The sequence below is a fragment of the Andrographis paniculata genome, unplaced genomic scaffold (assembly GCF_009805555.1).
Source record: "Andrographis paniculata isolate CXL003 unplaced genomic scaffold, ASM980555v1 Contig59END, whole genome shotgun sequence".
In the NCBI taxonomy this organism is placed as follows: domain Eukaryota; kingdom Viridiplantae; phylum Streptophyta; class Magnoliopsida; order Lamiales; family Acanthaceae; genus Andrographis; species Andrographis paniculata.
Window position 1 is genome coordinate 433,874 of NW_026137594.1, and position 18,127 is coordinate 452,000.

General features: G+C 28.4%; 2 protein-coding genes across 5 annotated transcripts; both read left to right on the forward strand.

The window, feature by feature from the left end:
* The first annotated feature begins 2,563 nt into the window (after nt 1-2,563).
* LOC127258344 (gibberellin 20 oxidase 2-like) lies at nt 2,564-6,066 on the forward strand. Its single transcript, XM_051285149.1, has 3 exons — nt 2,564-3,218; nt 4,011-4,332; nt 5,601-6,066. The coding sequence occupies exons 1-3, from the start codon at nt 2,659-2,661 to the stop codon at nt 5,988-5,990; spliced, it is 1,272 nt and encodes a 423-aa protein (XP_051141106.1). The 5' UTR covers nt 2,564-2,658; the 3' UTR covers nt 5,991-6,066.
* Nucleotides 6,067-9,757: 3,691 nt separating this feature from the next.
* On the forward strand, nt 9,758-14,888 carry LOC127257801 (protein trichome birefringence-like 14). Of its 4 annotated transcripts, none has more exons than XR_007840121.1 (8): nt 9,758-9,944; nt 10,749-11,124; nt 11,627-11,824; nt 12,149-12,346; nt 12,697-12,892; nt 13,132-13,978; nt 14,061-14,173; nt 14,680-14,888. XR_007840121.1 is itself a non-coding variant. In XM_051284267.1 (7 exons), the coding sequence occupies exons 2-6, from the start codon at nt 10,962-10,964 to the stop codon at nt 13,958-13,960; spliced, it is 1,584 nt and encodes a 527-aa protein (XP_051140224.1). In that variant the 5' UTR covers nt 9,758-9,944; nt 10,749-10,961; the 3' UTR covers nt 13,961-13,978; nt 14,061-14,602. The 4 variants fall into 4 exon arrangements, 2 of the variants coding, with proteins under 2 accessions (XP_051140224.1, XP_051140225.1); XR_007840122.1 differs by having other exon boundaries at nt 14,061-14,146; XM_051284267.1 differs by lacking the exon at nt 14,680-14,888 and having other exon boundaries at nt 14,061-14,602.
* The last annotated feature ends 3,239 nt before the right edge of the window (nt 14,889-18,127 follow it).

Sequence of the window (18,127 nt, forward strand, 5' to 3'; positions counted from 1 at the left end):
TTCTTATTTATGAAAATGGCATGAAATAGTTTATTGTTTAAAAACTGTGCTGAATTCTTTTATAACTTCAGAAATTTTGCATTTAATCCTATTTTTGTTATTAATTTACGGTGATTTTACAGTTGCGAAGTTTTTGAAATTACTTTATGAAATTAGCTTCAGAAAGTTTGCATTCTTTTTAATTTTTTTAAGAAAATAATCGTTAAATATAATGTTTTTAATTAGTTGAAAAATAATGGATTGAATAATAATAATAATAATAATAATAATAGTACACCCTAACATTTTATTTTATAAGACAATTTTAAATCTATATGCATGGTTCAATAAAATTTAATTTCATATTAACAACACAAAATTTGAATTTAATCGCCTTTTATATAATAAATGAAATTACAACCTTACCCTTTGATTTATATAATCATTGTATATAAAAATAACTCACCATCAACTCATAAGATTCGTTCAACACATACAAATATTATATGGCCTATTAAAAATTATTCCTTTCCCTATTTTAAAATTAAAATTACATATTCAAATACCAATATACTGTGAAAATAATTATTACTTGCATCTTATTGATGTATTTTAAAATTTATGAAATGCTTTTATTATTGAAATTGTCTTTTACAAATTAATATTTAATTATTATTTTTTTATTACTAATTTTATTAAATTCAATAAACTAATATTTAACTATTATTTTTCATTTAATTCTTATTTATAATAAATATCACTATTTTTATTATTTTCTTTCTTTTCATTTTATTTAATTTTTAACTATATTTTTAAAAATATTTCAACTATCATTTTACTTTTTTTATTTTTCAATAAAATATTTATTTTTTTCAAATTTTGTGTCGGACCTAAATATTCTAAATCTACAAGATGGAGGAAGTAGTAGAATGCGATGATTTGCGTGAATAAATAATACTTCATATTTTATTAAAATCGAAAAAAAAAAAAATCTAAACCAAATAAATTAAATTTTAAAAAAAAGAATAAATTTTATAAAAAGCCTAAAAAACGACAAGCTGAGGCACGAAAAGAAAGGCAGAACTGGAACCTCTAAAAAACGCAACTTAAGTACAAACACAAACCTTAAACTTTATTTATTTCTATAAATATAATAGTAAAAAATTTTGAATTTGAATAATTGTATGATATGATATAAATAGGTGTTGATGTGATGTTTTGAATATAAAATTGATTTTTAGTATAATATAAAAAATAAAAAATAGGTATTTAATTTGATGTTTTTTGGAGAAAAAAAAGGGATGAACAATGAAAATCTAATCCAATCCCCCGAACAAACACACCCTAAATAAACACATCCAAATTCAGGTTGGGTTTGTTTTTTGGGGTTTTATACTAGCTCCAACTTTTCATTATATTAAATTAATTAATTTATTTTTTATATTATATTAGAACTTAAATTATTTTTAAATATTACATTAACACTTATTTATATCACAAAAAATTTAAACTACAATGAAAATTATGCTTGATACTATTTCTAATAATAATAACAAAAGATGGAAAATACCTATTGTATTTATTTATTTATTTATTTTTATGATGTTAGAAGTCTTTATTATTTTGATTATGTCCTAAGCTATATAAAAAATATTATATTCAATATTTACGTTTTTATACAAAATATAACATCTAATAATCATTTAACCTCAAAAAAATAAATAACATTAAAAAATATAATATATGAAAAAAAAACATAAATAAAAGCAAGGGTTCTAAATTAAAGTCCATAGCCCCTAATGCATAGCAAATATTCCCCTCATCTCACTAGCAAAAGAATGTATATTATTTCTCACACTATTTATTTATTATATCAATTTATATGATATCTCAAATTTATTAATATAAACAGATCCCCATCTATTATTGAAAGCATAAATTCAACAATATTGGAGTTAAGAACAATTGTCACGTAGATAAGATATTTAATTATAGAAATGACATATCAAACATATGTTTTAAATTAAAAATATCACATCAAATAATAAAAAAAAAAATTAAAATTGTTAACTAATATATAAAGATAGAACTATAAATTTATTTTATTTTATTTTTTAAAAAATAACTCACCCTTGTATGTAGTGTAAGATGTGTAACAAAAAATGTTACACAAAAGGTAATAATGTTTTTATTTTTATTTTTATTTTTATTTTTAATATAACGACAGTAGTTTTTTATATAGTTAAAATAAAAATCTGACTTATCAAAAAATATTAATATTAATTACATTCAACACATTTTTATTCAAATTTTTACTATTAAAAAAACATAAATTAAATAATAACGAAATATTTACAAGACAAAATTAAACAAACCCTTGATTTTACAATTCTAACTATGATAAATGGTCCATAAATCCCTTTGATAAATGATTTGGAAGTATTTCCAAAAACCAAGAAGATAAAAATAAAAATGAAAAATACCACCAAGGAGATTGAAGACAAAATCGAACAAAGCCTATAATATCAACATACACCCACTTTTCATGGTTATATGTAGCAAAAGTTGTCCAAACCTTATCTCAACTTCTCATCATACACACACACACATATATATATATATATATATTTTCTTCCATAGCCAAAACACACATTCCAAGCTCCAAACACCGTGGGAGAGATGGATTGTTCAACTACTCCAACAATTAGCATAAGTCCCACATCGAATCTCAAGCCTTCCGATATCGAAAACCACCCGAAAATCGTCGTCGACGACGCGTCGCTCCTCGAGCCAAAAACAAGCCTCCCGGCGCAATTCCGATGGCCTCATGAGAACTTAGTCGACATTGCGCAAGAAGAATTCGACGAACAACCAGTGGACTTAAAGGGCATCTTCGAAGGAGACACGGGAGAAATCCGTTACGCGGCTCAACAAATTAACGTCGCGTGTTCGAACCACGGTGTCTTCCAAGTCATCAATCATGGGATCGACGACGACGTGATTCAATCCATGTATCGACATATGGACGCGTTCTTCAACCTCCCTTTGGACCGTAAGATGGCCACGAAAAGTGAGACGGGCGTGCGATGTGGATATTCTCGCGCCCACGCTGATAGATTTTCTTCGAAGCTCCCATGGAAGGAGACATTCTCTTTTATCTATAACCACGAAGATTTCTTGGGGCGTGATGTTGTCGACTACATCAAGTCTTCCCTTGGCGAAGAATTCGAAGAAGCCGGGTAATGTATATTACATATACATATATACAAAAACGAGAATTTAAGAAAACACAAAGGTTGTGTTCTTTTTGTGAATTTTATCATAGAATTTTACTATTCAGATTCTTTTTTCTCTCCAAAAATATCATATGCAATAATTATTTTTATTTTTTTATATTATACTAAAAATTTATTTTATATTCAAAACATCACATCAATCTTTATTTATATCATATCAAACAACTATTCAAATTCATCTTTTTACTATTCAAAAATCAAAATAAAAAAACTAAAATCCACGGACAAACACACCCAGGGTCTGTCTCTTTGGATTTGGATTGAAAAGATTTAGTTTGATGGGATTGTAAGAAAAAAATGAAAATCTTATACTCCCTCCATCTAAAAAATATAGTCTTGTTGTGTTTGACACAAGATTTAAGAAATATTGATATTATATTGGTAGTTGGTAAAGAGTAAAGAAAAATGACTTTTTTTGCGCTTGTGAGTATAATAGTGTGAAAAGTAGTGACAATTGTATAATAATAATAAAAAAATAGGGATAGTTTTATGGTGATATGATTATTTATGGAAATGAGACTATTGTTTTGAGACGGATAAAAATGGTAAACAAGACTATTGTATTGAGACGGAAGGAATATTAAAGAAACGCATCCAAAATCTTTCTTTAGTGGCATAATTGACCATCTTCTTTAATCTATTTTTTTTTTAGTTTAATATCAATTTTGATGTTTTCTTCTGATGTATGGTCAATATCGACTGATTAAATTATATGATCTGAGTGATCGATTTTAGGGTTGCTTATAAAAAATATTGCAAAGAAATGAAAGCATTAGCTATGGTCATCTTCGAGCTCTTGGCTATAAGCTTGGGCGTCGATAGGCTACACTTCAAGAATTTTTTCGAAGATGGTTGCTCCCTAATGAGAGGAAACAATTACCCGCCGTGCCAAGAAGCCGGGCTTACATTTGGGACGGGGCCTCATTTTGATCCAAACGCATTGACAATTCTCCATCAAGATCAAGTTGGGGGGCTCGAGATCTTTTCGGACAACAAATGGCGCGCCATTCGACCTCGCCCCGATGCCTTTGTTGTCAACATTGGGGACACTTTCATGGTACATTTGCCCTAATTTTACTCTTCAATAGTAGTTAAGATTTTCAATATCGAATACTATCTTTATCACACGATGAATGTTAAAACATGAGATGATATATTTATATCTATATCTATATTCTAGTTATTGTAATAAGTAGGTGATTTGTGTGTTAGAAGTTGTTCATAGATATGGATATGACTAAACTACGTTGTCTTTGTTCAAGAAAAAGAAACAAAAGAAGAGACAAATAATAGGTATCATTTAGTTCGTATAAGTTCTAAAGCATAAATAAAAATGGCCAAGACATAAATTTTTGAAAAGGACTAATCAAGCATAAATATATGTAATGTAGCGTATAGGTCCTTTCCTCTTGCCCACTTTACGCTCCGTCGTTTTTAAGTGTAATTTTTGTAAAATTTTAAAAATATAAAAAAATAAATATTTGATGTAATATTTATAAATATATACATTTTCTAAAATGTCACGATAAATGAATAGTGACAAAAGATATATTTAGATATTATAAAGAGGTGGACTCTATATTTTAGTCTATTTTATGATCTTATTAATTTATATAGAATTTTTTTTTTTTTTAATTTTTAAGATATTAAATTGATGCATTAATATATATTTGCTATGTAAATAACTAAAAATGATAATAAGTTCATTTTAAAGTATTAAATAGTAGGAATAGTTTCCAAACTTATACATATATATATATATATATATATATATAATAGGGGATCAAATCTTATTCCAATCCAATAAAAGATACTATCAATAAAAAGGCACTATAAAATCATAGTCAAAATCGATTTTGTTATTAAGAAAATAAAATGATTTTGTTATAATAAAATGATTTTTTTTTTTTTTTTACTGTTTTTCTATTAAAGGTAAAATATAACCATCATTACCCATTTCTATTAAAATTTATATCTAACTATTTCAGCCTAAATTTGAATTACTACAATTTTTTTTTTATTTACTAGTAATAATTATTTATTTTTTTGTGAAAATACGTACCTAACCATTATACATTTTAATGAAGGAGATTTTTAAATATATATATATATTTATTTTTTCTTTCAAAAAATATTGTGAGTGCAAATAATGAAAACGAAACACAGCCAATAATAGGTCAAGAATTAGAGGAGTGTAGAAATGAAATTGTGGGCTCTTACCCAAAATAGCATTGGGAATACGTCATCCCCGACGTATGTTTTCTTGTTTGTTTTGTTCCGACATGAATTTGTATGTATAATGTATGCATGTATGCATGTCTGTAGGCACTGTGCAATGGCAAATACAAGAGCTGCATGCACAGGGCATTGGTGAACAAAGAGAGGGCTCGCAGATCTCTCGTGTTTTTTGTGAACCCTAAAGAGGACAAAGTTGTGAGTCCCCCACAGGATCTGCTGCAGCTCGACGACGACATTAATTATAATCATAATAATGGCGACACTGAGACACCACGACGACGACGACGACAATATCCTGATTTTACGTGGTCGGAATTCAGGCACTTCACACTTTATCACTACCGGGCAGACACCGCTACTCTCCCCAACTTTTTCCAATTTCGATCTTCGAATTCTCTGCAAATTAACACGCCCGTGTCGTCGTCTGCTTCAGATTCCGATTCAAATTCAAATTCAAATTCAAATTCACCCATTTAGACAAATTATTAATTCGTGAATTCTATTTCTATATATGTGTATGTATATATGTTCTGTTTCTTGGATGCTTGCTTGCTTTATCTACACCATGGGCTTTCCTTGTCCTTATGCTTGATATATATATATATATATATATGCATGCATATGCATATGTCTAAATGTATATATTGTCTGTATTTGTGTGTGCCTTTGGTTTGGATTGATTTGGTTTTGTATACAATTGTTTGACTGTGCCTTGAAATTGATTTCAAATTGAATTTTTGTTTAAATTATATTTTAATATATTTGATGTTTTGTATATAAAAAAATTATATATGCATATATATATATATATTTTATTAGAACTGTATAGATGAATAATGTTATTTGAATTTGAAAGGATAGAAAAACAAAATATAAAATTATTGGATTGATTTGATTAATATTACTACGATTTATATATATATATATATATATATATAAAGGCTAGAAAATAATGATATTTTATAGTATATCAAAATTATTTTGCATAAATGAAAACAAAATGAGGGATAAAACTAATATATATAGAAAGTATAAGTCATGAAAACACTTATTGATTATTCATCTGAATATCTAATGCTCATCATTTATATATATACATATTTTTGTTCTTAAAGTTTGACACTATTTGTTAATAATAAATTTTAAAATATTACATTTTTCTTTTTAAAGAGCAGTTTTATGATTGGTAAGTGATGACATATCAATTATAATTGATGAGATCCTTTGTTCCAAAAATAAAAAATAAACTCTATTCCTCTGTATCCACACATTGAATATATAAACACATTATGCATGTAGGGATAGAAAATATGATGTGTAAATGGGATAGATGATCGATTTGCAATTATAATATTTTATCATTTCCAATATAATAGTTTTATTTATCATTTTTGTCTGTCCTAAAACAATAGTCTCATTTTCATAAATAATCATATCCTTGTAAAACTACCCTTACTCTTTCACTATTATAATTACACAATTGTTACTACTTTTTACATTAATATACTCACAAGGGCAAACAAAAATTTTCACCCGTACTTTTTACTCACTACTCATATAATGTCAATATTTCTTAAATCCCGTGCTAAATACAACCAGACTATAGTTCTGGATCGGATGGAGTAGATTAATACAAAAAGTATGATAAATGATATAGAAATATATATATGTTTATTTCAATAATTAATTTTCTTCTCAAAATATATAAAATATAATTGCGAATATAAATGAACACAACCAACATTTTAGTATAAGTATCAAGTATGATAAAATAATAATAATAGTAATACGGACATGAATGCAGTGTCATGAATCCTTAAAATGTGTGTTTTTTTTTAACGCTGTTCTTTTAATTTCTACATAATTTTCTACTATTTAAACTCTTTTTTTTTTTTTTAAATATATATTTTTATAAATATCATATTAAATAAAAATTTTTAATTTTTAAATCAATTTCAACCCCAAAAAAACACAGCAGCATGCATATCACATCTATGCATGTATCTATCTATCTATCTATTCTTGCACTTTTGACACAAAATATTCCGTACGATTCTGATGTTCGACTCACAGATTTTGCAGCTTTACAATTACAGCTTGCATTCTTTGTAATGGAATCTAAAGCTGCAAATTTTGGTACATCAATTAATAATTAGGGATTTTTTTTGGCACATTTGTTGAACAATTGATGATAAATTAATTAATATTGACTGTTAAATATATAAATGTCTATTTTATGTATGATTCAACATAATTTATATATTTCAACTTTTTTTTTTTTAGGGCACATGAAGAGCATACCAAACATTAATTTTTGTGGCCAACAGATACTACCCAAAACTACATATATGCAACAATATACACATAATTATGAACTAAAATAAAACATATGACAAATACAAGAGACCAAATATCAAATAAAATAGAAAACACAAACAAACCCTAGTATTCATCTTTTCTTGATAGTTACATTATATTATATTGGCCAAGATTCTAATACAAATTAAATAAATAGCAATGTTGTCTATATTTTTCATGACAAGGACATGTCTCAAACTAGTAGATGTTGGCTATGAATATAATATTCAAGACAATTGATTTTACTTGAAACTCTGTTCATTATAGATCAATACATCTATCTATCAATCCAATCACCAACCACTAACTTTGATTTGTGGCCACTAAAAAAGTTGGAAACAATCATCACAAGGGATGCTTCACATTGTTGATACAAAATAATATACAGTCAACACAAATGCCGATTAAGATCTATCCCAAGAACTACAAGACAAGTTATTTGATGCCACTCAAGAAGATTTTGCAAGAACTTTAGTTTATTTTTCTTTCCAACAAAACCCTAATGCCCCACATCATCAATCTCTTGATTCTTGTAGTATGTGTGTTCAAGATATTGGCAACCAAATCTTTCTTGTACTACATAATTTAGTTCTTGAATATTCTATTGCATTTTCATTTTTTTTCTTTTTGAGTTGGGACCCTTATGTCTTGCTTTGTGTTTCAAGTAAAGTTTGTTTGGATTTTGTATGTACTTATTATCTTGCATGGTTTGTTATGGACAAGATAAGTAATGGGCTCGTCGAAATTTGTTTGTAACGCGTAATTTATTTCTTTTTGAAAGTATGCATGCCAATAATTATTATTTTTCGACCTATTTCACAATTGGAGTCTTCTAGAGCTTTGTTAAAAATATGAAAAGTCCTCTCGATTAGGAGCATTGAAACTCTTGAAACTTGTCAACATTGTTAATGAGAAGAAATTGTAACAAATGTGGTAGACTTATCAACTAGTTTTATGTTCTTTTTTTTTTTTTTTGAATTGATTATACAGTTTCGTCGTTGTTAATAATATATTTAATCCCACTTAATTAAAAAATAAATAAATAAGAAGTAATACATACGAAATACAAAAATAACACACCATTGTTAACCCTTTTCATCGAATTAATGAGTGTGTCAAGCTCTTGAATAATTTGTGAATATGTAATAATGATACCATTTAAATTGTGTATACACAAGAAAATACATACATGTTACAATTTGCATGAGCCCATTTATTTTTATATAGTTAATTTGGTTTATGATATATTTATACATTAATACATATATATATATTGTTTATTTAACCATTAATTTGTCACTAAAAATAAAAAGTAATCCTAGTTAATTTAAGCTACTAATTGATCCTTTATTGTAAATTTATACACAAAATAAATAAAATTATTAAGGGGTGTACTGATAAAAAAGGTTCAATTTTAATTTTATTTTTGCACCGTTCTATTTCTTGATAGCTACTCTACTTTAATTTATTTTTTCTATGGGCCAACTCATTTATGTCTACTTCATATTGGGCTTACTGCTTTATGTGCCTAATCCATTTTGTCCTAAGAAGAAAATAAAAAAATTGATGGAGGTGTGGCCATTGTTTTTACAATTTTAAGTTTTTTTGTTGCCAAGTATAACAAAAATTATTACATATATATATATATATATTTTGAGTTTCTATTGATTTTTATGGTTATATTTGTTTTGTAAAATAAATTGAAAGGATTTTTTTTTTTTTTTTTTTTTATAACCTTATGCTTGTTTACCAATCAATTTTTTTGATATATATATATATTAATACTATAAAAATTAATATTTAAAATAAAATATTTTTTATATTATTAAAACGATTTAAAAAAAAAAAAAATCTAAAAACACAAAATAGAAATTTGCCGAAACGTACAGAGTGCTCGAATCCAACGAAATGCAGTAGAGATTTGTTAAACGATTCGGTGTCGGAGACACCTAGCGCGTTACGCAAACAGGGTGGAATTTCTCCCGAACCATTTTTGTACAAGCGCCTCGATCCATCCACATTCTCAACAACTTCAACAATTTTGACAGATCTGCCTGCATTTGGCAATTCAAGGTTTTTTCTCTTCTCCCGCCGCTTTTTATGTTTATACCACCCCGATTCAAACTCTAGCTGCAATTTTTCCCATTTTATGATTACTCAATTTTGTTCTCTTCTGAGTTTTGGCCCCTTGTTTTAGGATATACAAGTTTATGTTGTAAATACGATTCGTCATTTCTGGTAATTGTCGATTTGGATTTTGATTATGTCAGAATGTTTTTGCGAATTACAGGCGATTGCGTTATCTTATCTTATTCGTATTTTGGATACATTTTTTTTCCTACTTGGATTGATGATATTTAATGCTGAGGAGAAGAAGGCTGATAAATATCTGTGATTTGATAAAATTGGGATTCATTTTAGGTTACTTTCGCTTGCACTGATTCAAGTAGTGATGAACTGTTGTATAATTATTCTGCCAATTCGAATCTAAAAGTGTCTTATTAGATTAGGATCCTTGTGTTCTACATTTGTCTTTAAGTTTTCGTCACATGGTTGTTTTGAATTTGTGCATTTTTTGGTATTGATAGCAATTGGGATAATGTAGGTTCCATTTGTTTAAATTGATTTAAATAGTGATGAATTTTTGTATAAAGTACCAATTCGAATAGAAAAGTCTCTTATTAGATTGGGATCATTGTGTCCTACAATTCATTTGTGTACACACTGATTTAAGTAGTGGTGAATTGTTGTATAATTATTCTGCCAATTTGAATCCAAGAGTTTTTTATTAGATTGGGATCCTGGTGTTCTACAATTGTTTTAAGTTTTTGTCGCATGGTTGTTTTTAATTTTTCATTTTTTCGGTATTGATAACAGGTGTTCTTGTCAAACACCAGAAATGATCTTGTGAGAGTAGCTGAAAGTCTTCTATTTGAAATTGTATTAGTTGGTTTCTTTTCCTAGGGACCCAACTATTGCTGTATATATTGTGGCAGCCAGTGAATGTAAATTCTCAAATTTTCTCATCGAAAAAGTGTCTGCAGAAGTTTGTGTTTTAGTATTTGGTCCCAAGGAGTGTACATAAAAAGGATGACGAAGGGAGGACAATCTATTAGGTTTTGGGGACGACAGTCTTCATTCACCATTGCTGTTATTTTTATAACGACTATATTTTTGTGGTCCTGGGAGAACAACCCACACCTCGTCAATCTATTATCGAAAGAGGAGCCGTTCATAATGAATACTCCAGGTAGTAAGTATTTTTTATCTTCAATTCTTTGATCCATGTCATTTTGTTGCTTTTATGTTACATTTCTACTTTGTAGTATGTGTTTTGCTTAAAATGCGCCAACAAGCAACCTTCAATGGACCATCTTTATTCCTTGTTTCAATTGACAATGTGTGGTAATTTGTCTATGTAACAGAATTCATAAAATGTATATATATTCCCAGACTATTTCCCACAAGTAGAAGCTATTTTTCATTTTTCAATAATAAGTTGTAATCTTCCTAGTAGAAAATGGGAACAAAATTATGCTATTTTCTGTTTGCTCTGTTTGAAAATATTTTTAAATGTTTATTTCAGATTTAGGCTGAGACTTCAATGTAGCTCAATGAGGATTGGATAAATCTTATCTCGTTCCGTACTCTGTTTTTCTTTGTGCAATAGTAACATTTTTGTGTGTTCAATTCGATTGGGTTTAAGCATTTTGTTGCAATTCTGTGTGCTCACTAAAGTCGCGTTTGAGTTACAGATCTTTTTGCCGATGATTCCGTGGAATCTTCTTTGCTATTAAATCCCAAAGAAGAGCTCAAAGATGAATATTCAATTACTAAATTGGAAGAAGGTAAAACAGTTGAAGAGGGTGTGCAGCATTTTGACAATTCAAACAGTTATTCTGTGGAACAGAAAGATGAGAACACGGTTTTGTCTTCCTCTTTGCGGAATGAAGGTATATTGCATCTTATTCGGTGTTCTGTTCAGTATATACATGTGTTATCCATTATTGTTTTTTACTGCATCCATACGGTCAAAAGAATGTCCATCAAGAAAGAAATAACTCTTCGTTTTATCCATTAATTTGCTTTCTCCCTTTCTGTATAAAAATGAAATTCTACTACCAGTCTTTGGTTTGTTCAAATTTTAAGATCGTTACTAATTACTATGAGATTGGGTGCACAAGGCATACTTTTAACTTCCCGAGGTTTGATTAGATCTAATGTCATCATTAGATTTCATTGTTTGTAATTCACCTGGAGTGTGTTTCTCGTTACAGATCTTTTTGCAGATGATCCTGCCGAATCTTCAACTTTATTGAATTCCAGTGAACAGAGGAAAGAGAAAGATTCAGTTTCTCAACCAGCAAAAGTTAAAAAAGTTGATACGAGCACAATACATTCTGAAAGTGCCGACATACATTCCGATGGAATTAAGGATGAAAGAAGGGGTTCAACCTTGTCTTTGCAGAAAATTGGTATGCTGCTTGTTATTATGTGCATCGCCATTATATTCACCTCATTTTTTATTGCAAAATTGATGGCAACCATCTGAGGGAAATTTCTAGAGAAGTCGAGATCTTTGCTAGCTGCTGGCGTTCATTTCATAAGTTTTTCCTGTGAGCATGACAATGTAAGATTGGACTCCATAATGGAGCTGTGAAGTTTTTCGCCAATGGAAACTCCGATCATAGTTTACATATCTTTTAGTCTATGAACACGTAAACTAGACAGGTTACCAGTCTTGATGAATCCTAATCGAGCTAAAACTCATGACTGTGATGCGTTGAAAGGATTTTGCTGACTACCATTTTATAATTTTTAACAGCTTGTAATTATGGGAAAGGAAGATGGGTCGCAGATAGTCGAAGGCCTCTGTATTCTGGCTTTGGCTGTAAGCAGTGGCTATCCGATATGTGGGCATGTAGACTAACCAAACGCAGCGACTTCTCCTATGAAAAATATCGTTGGCAACCGAGTGATTGTGATATGCCCGAGTTTGAAGGCGCAGAATTTTTGCGGAAGTACGTGTTCCCTTTCCTTCCCTTTCAAACATGTTTTTAAGTTGATTAATTGTCGCCACAAGCATATACCTTTCCCCGTAGTTCATTTGGTGATCATAGTCGTCTCTCTCTTTTAGGAGTATCGTTTTACTGGAAACGATAGACTTAGTTAGGCAGTGCAAGCAAATGTGACTAAGCCAAGAAGTTATGGATTCGATTCTTATTTATACGATCTCGTTAAAAACATCTGTAATTTTCAGAATGCAGGACAAGACGCTGGCATTCATCGGAGATTCTCTGGGCCGACAGCAGTTCCAATCTCTAATGTGCATGATCTCCGGCGGTAAGGACATGCCGGAAGTTGAGGACATTGGAGAGAAATACAGCCTGGCGAAACAGCAAGGAGCCATCCGACCCGACGGGTGGGCGTATTGGTTTCCCAAAACCAACACCACTGTTTTATATTACTGGTCGGCGAGCCTTTGCGACATCGAACCGATCAATGCCACCAACCCAGCCACCGAATACGCCATGCACTTGGATCGACCACCGTCATTTTTGAGACAATTCCTCCCGGGGTTCAACGTCGTGATTCTCAACACCGGCCATCATTGGAATCGAGGGAAGCTCAACGCAAACCGATGGGTCATGTACGCAAACGGAAAACGGGTTGTGGACCGAAAGCTAGCCATGATGGGGAATGCGAAGAATCACACGCTCTACAGCGTCGCGAGATGGCTCGACTCGCAGATTTCCTTGCGCCCCAGTCTCAAAGTCTTCCTCCGTACGATATCGCCGAGACATTTCTCTCACGGAGAATGGAACACAGGCGGTAGCTGTGACAATGTAACACCGTTACAGAAGGGGAGCGAAGTTTTTCACGACAGATCGAGTGATCCCGTAGTCGAGGATGCTCTCCGAGGCACCAAAGTAAAGATTCTCGACATTACGGCGCTGTCGGAGCTGAGAGACGAAGGGCACATATCGAGGTACAGTATAAAAGCATCTGACGGGATCAACGACTGCCTCCATTGGTGCCTTCCCGGAATTCCCGATACATGGAACGAGCTGGTCTACGCGCAACTTTGATTTGATTCCGGAAACTGCGTAAGTATGGCGATACTGTTTTTACGGTTTTTGTCAGACTTTTTTTCGTCTGCTGAGATCGGTGCATTCTTTCTGTAAATAGCCATTGTCTGCTCCGGTAGAAGCTGGCGGCGGCGGCGGCGGCGGATTGCCTGATCTGCTAACTACTAACGTTAAGCTACAACAGAGGTACATATTGTTTGGCTCAAAATTCAGGTCAGATTTGTGGATTTAATTTGATGGAGTTCAGCAATGTGGATGTGATTTATTGATTTTTTTGATGATGATATATATATAAATGCACCATTGATTGTCAACACTGCTGTGTATTAGACTAGACTGCTAATTTAAATACTACCCATTCTAATTTGAAAAGAATTACATAATTTAGTTCATATTTTAAATTTTCTAATATACTAGTATGATTTTCTTAATTTTAATTACATTAATTAATTATTTTTATTTTAATCTATACATTTGTATTGCAGTGTTATATTTTTTATACTCCCTTCGTCTCACATACCATGTCTAGGTTCTGTCTGTCTCATATTTCATGTCACTTTCTCTTTTTTAAAAATGATTATATACTTAATCGCATTTTAAACTTTTTAAGATTTTTTTAAAATTTTAATTAAACTAATTAGTTAGTTTAATCTTAATTTATAATTATTTTTACTAATACATTTTTAATTATCTACTAATTATACCCTTCCTGTATACAGTGTAGCAGACACGGCACGTGGGGATGGAGGGAGTATTATTTCATCGTACGCTTGACAGAGTATTATAAATGATTATGATGCCTAAGATTAGTTTTCAATTAAGAAAAACATATTAATCTTTCATAAATTTAACAGGCATAAATTTAGTGGTCGTGGAGAGGATAAAATAATAGTACAATATATACACATCAATAAAAATATCAAAGTAGTCAATAATTTGATACGTAATGGTATTATTTTTATATTTTTGACACGCATCTTCATATTTTACATTTTAAAAAATATATTTTGTGAAGATTGTGTAGTAGTGTATTTTTTATATATAAGGTAAAGGTTAGTTATTGATTAGCTTTAATGAACATATAAAATATACCTAATAGTATATACATATAATTGTTCACACAAAATATTATAAAATACACATAAATATGAATTAACAAATTTTATAATAATAATTCACACAATATATATTAATATTCATTCAGCATAAAATATATATTAATACAATATATATAGCATAAACTGGTAATATTTTATAATAATACGGACAACACATCAACTTTACCAATGTGCTAATTATCCCCAAGTAATGTATTTTTTATAATATATGTATATATATACTACCTCTATTCAACGTTGAGTGTCCTAGTCACTTTAGACACGGGATAATAGATAATCAATAATGTATTAGTGAAAATAATTATTATTATATATTAAGAATAAAATAATTAATTAGTTTAATTAAAATTAAAAAATTCAAAATAAAATTAAAATGGGTAATCATTTAAAAAAAAAAAGTGACATAAGATGTGAAACGAACGGCAACTTGAACATGATAAATGACATGGAGAGAGTATTACACAATAATAAAATAGCAAAAAAATCCTAAAAAACCGAGAAATAGCCTACAGCTTGCGTGCTCTTTTATTATTATTATCATTTTATTGTGCTCGTTTTTACACACGCAAGTTGTGTTTCATCAATTTGCCGGATGCACTGTGTAATAACTTGACTATGAAATCGTCAACTTTTTTATACTTTGACTAGAAAAGTCAAAGTGTATTTATTTAGATATACATACAATCAACAATATCAGATGTTAATTGGTGATAATATTTTAATCGCGTATAAATATATTTTAATAATATCAGGAAATTTGAAAGTTTTGAAAACAAAAAAATCAATAAAAAAATTAAATATATATATATATATATGATGCAAACTAAATAAATATTAGATATAATATTTAGTATGAACAATATGTTAAAGATGTAGTATTTTAGACGAAAAATAAATCTTTAATATAATTTTTTTTAAGTGAATCATTTTTAAAAGTAATTTAAAAATACATATGTATTATTTACTTAAAATTGATTTTAGTTTCTTTATTGTCTAACATTATAATTTTTAATAAAATATTGCTTTATCTCACAAATAAATATATTATGTTTAAATTAAAATCAAAAAAAAAAAAATATCAATGAGAGTTTGTTTACTAAGCGTGTGATAGGATAATATTTTCAATTCTAAAATGAATGCAAAATGACAGCCAATTAAAACTGATTATTAATTGCTCGGTTAATTTCATTGACTTTTTATTATAATTTTAATATTATATGCCCTAGACTTGTAGCCTGTAATAAGATTACCGGCATTAACATTTTATTAATCATGAAAAATATAGCGTTGTTTATGTTGTGACTTAAAAATTTATTTGAAATAAAATGTATTTATTTAAATAATATTTTCATATATATATATATATATATTTGATACAAAAGCAATTTAAATTTAAAATTACAACCAATATAAGATTTGTTTAGGTCGTTTGTCAAACTACTCCCTCCGTTCCGAAACTAAGTATTCATTTGTTTTTTTGCACGTAATTGTGATATAGTAGGAATAAAATAGAAATGACTAAAATAACCTTATCAGTATCTGTGATATAAAGGTAACGATTGTAAGTTGTAAGAATATTTGTAATGTTATGTAGAAAGTACAGTTACTAAAAAAAAAATGGATACTTTGTTATGGGACAGACTAAAATAAAAAAATAGATACTTTGTTATGGAACGGAGAAAATATTATTTTTACTATATAACTCCTATATATTAATAAAATTATAGTATCAATTTTCTTATAAAATAATATTTAAATTAAATATTAAAAAAAACAATCAAACTCAAATACAAGCTAACTAGATAAACCCATGGAGTTCTTTTCAGTTGTAATGAACTTTGGAGGTTTAAACTTTAAATTAAAAAAAATAATATATTTCGTCTATTTACTAAGTTAATATTTACTTAGTGCTTGTATATTAATTTTTAATATTAATTATTATATTAAAATATAATATAAATTAAGATAAAAATAAATAAAAAATATTTTTATTAGTATCTTATTCAAATATAATAATATTTGTATAATACATAATAATATTTTATTATTAAATACAATGACAAAATATATATATATATATAAACTTATTAAGCAAACGAAAAAAAATATGATTCATATTTTGTAAAAAAATATACTCCCTTCGTCCCAGTGGAAGGTTGTCACGTAGATTTTTAAATATTAGTATTATAATGGGTTATAGTGAAAAAGATGAAAATGTCCCTATTAGTATTGTATAATATAAAAGTAATGACATTTGTGTAATATAGTATAAGTTGAAATGATATTTATTATGTTAGATAGGTAGTATAATTACTAAATTAGGATATAATAACCTTGTTTTGGGACGGACGAAAATGCAAAATTGTAACCTTTACGGAAAGAATATATACTTTTAGAAGAAAAAAATAGTAAAAACCGAGCATGGAAACTAAAAATAGACAAATAGTTGTATGAGTTTTGAAAATTTGAAAGATTTGAAAAGTTTCGACAGACTAATAAAATTTTAGGTTGTGTTCTTATGTGGATTTTATCCTATATTTTTATTATTCAGATTTTTTTTTCAAAAATATCATATTAAACAATTATTATTTTTTTTAGATTATACTTCAATTTATTTTACATTCGAAATATCACATCAACCTTTATTCATGTCACATAAAAAAAATATTCAAATTCAACTTTTTACTATTAAAAAATTTTAAACTCAAAAACTACAACCTACGAAAAAACACACCCTTGAGTGTTTGATGAAATGTAAATAAATATTAAATTTGATATTTTATATAAAAAATATATTTTTAATATAATATTTTAAATAAAAATTAATTATTTAATATCAAAACTTTTAAATGTGCATATATAAAAACAGAATACTCCATTTCATTAATTTGTAGATTCATAGACGCGTTAAAGCTCTTGAAAATATCGTCAGGCATTTTTATTTATTGCTTCAAATTGACTGAAAGTGTCCTAATTATCAACTTTTATTTGGGGAATGGGTTTTAAATACAATATTCATCTCATTTTTTTCCTCTCAAAATATTAAATC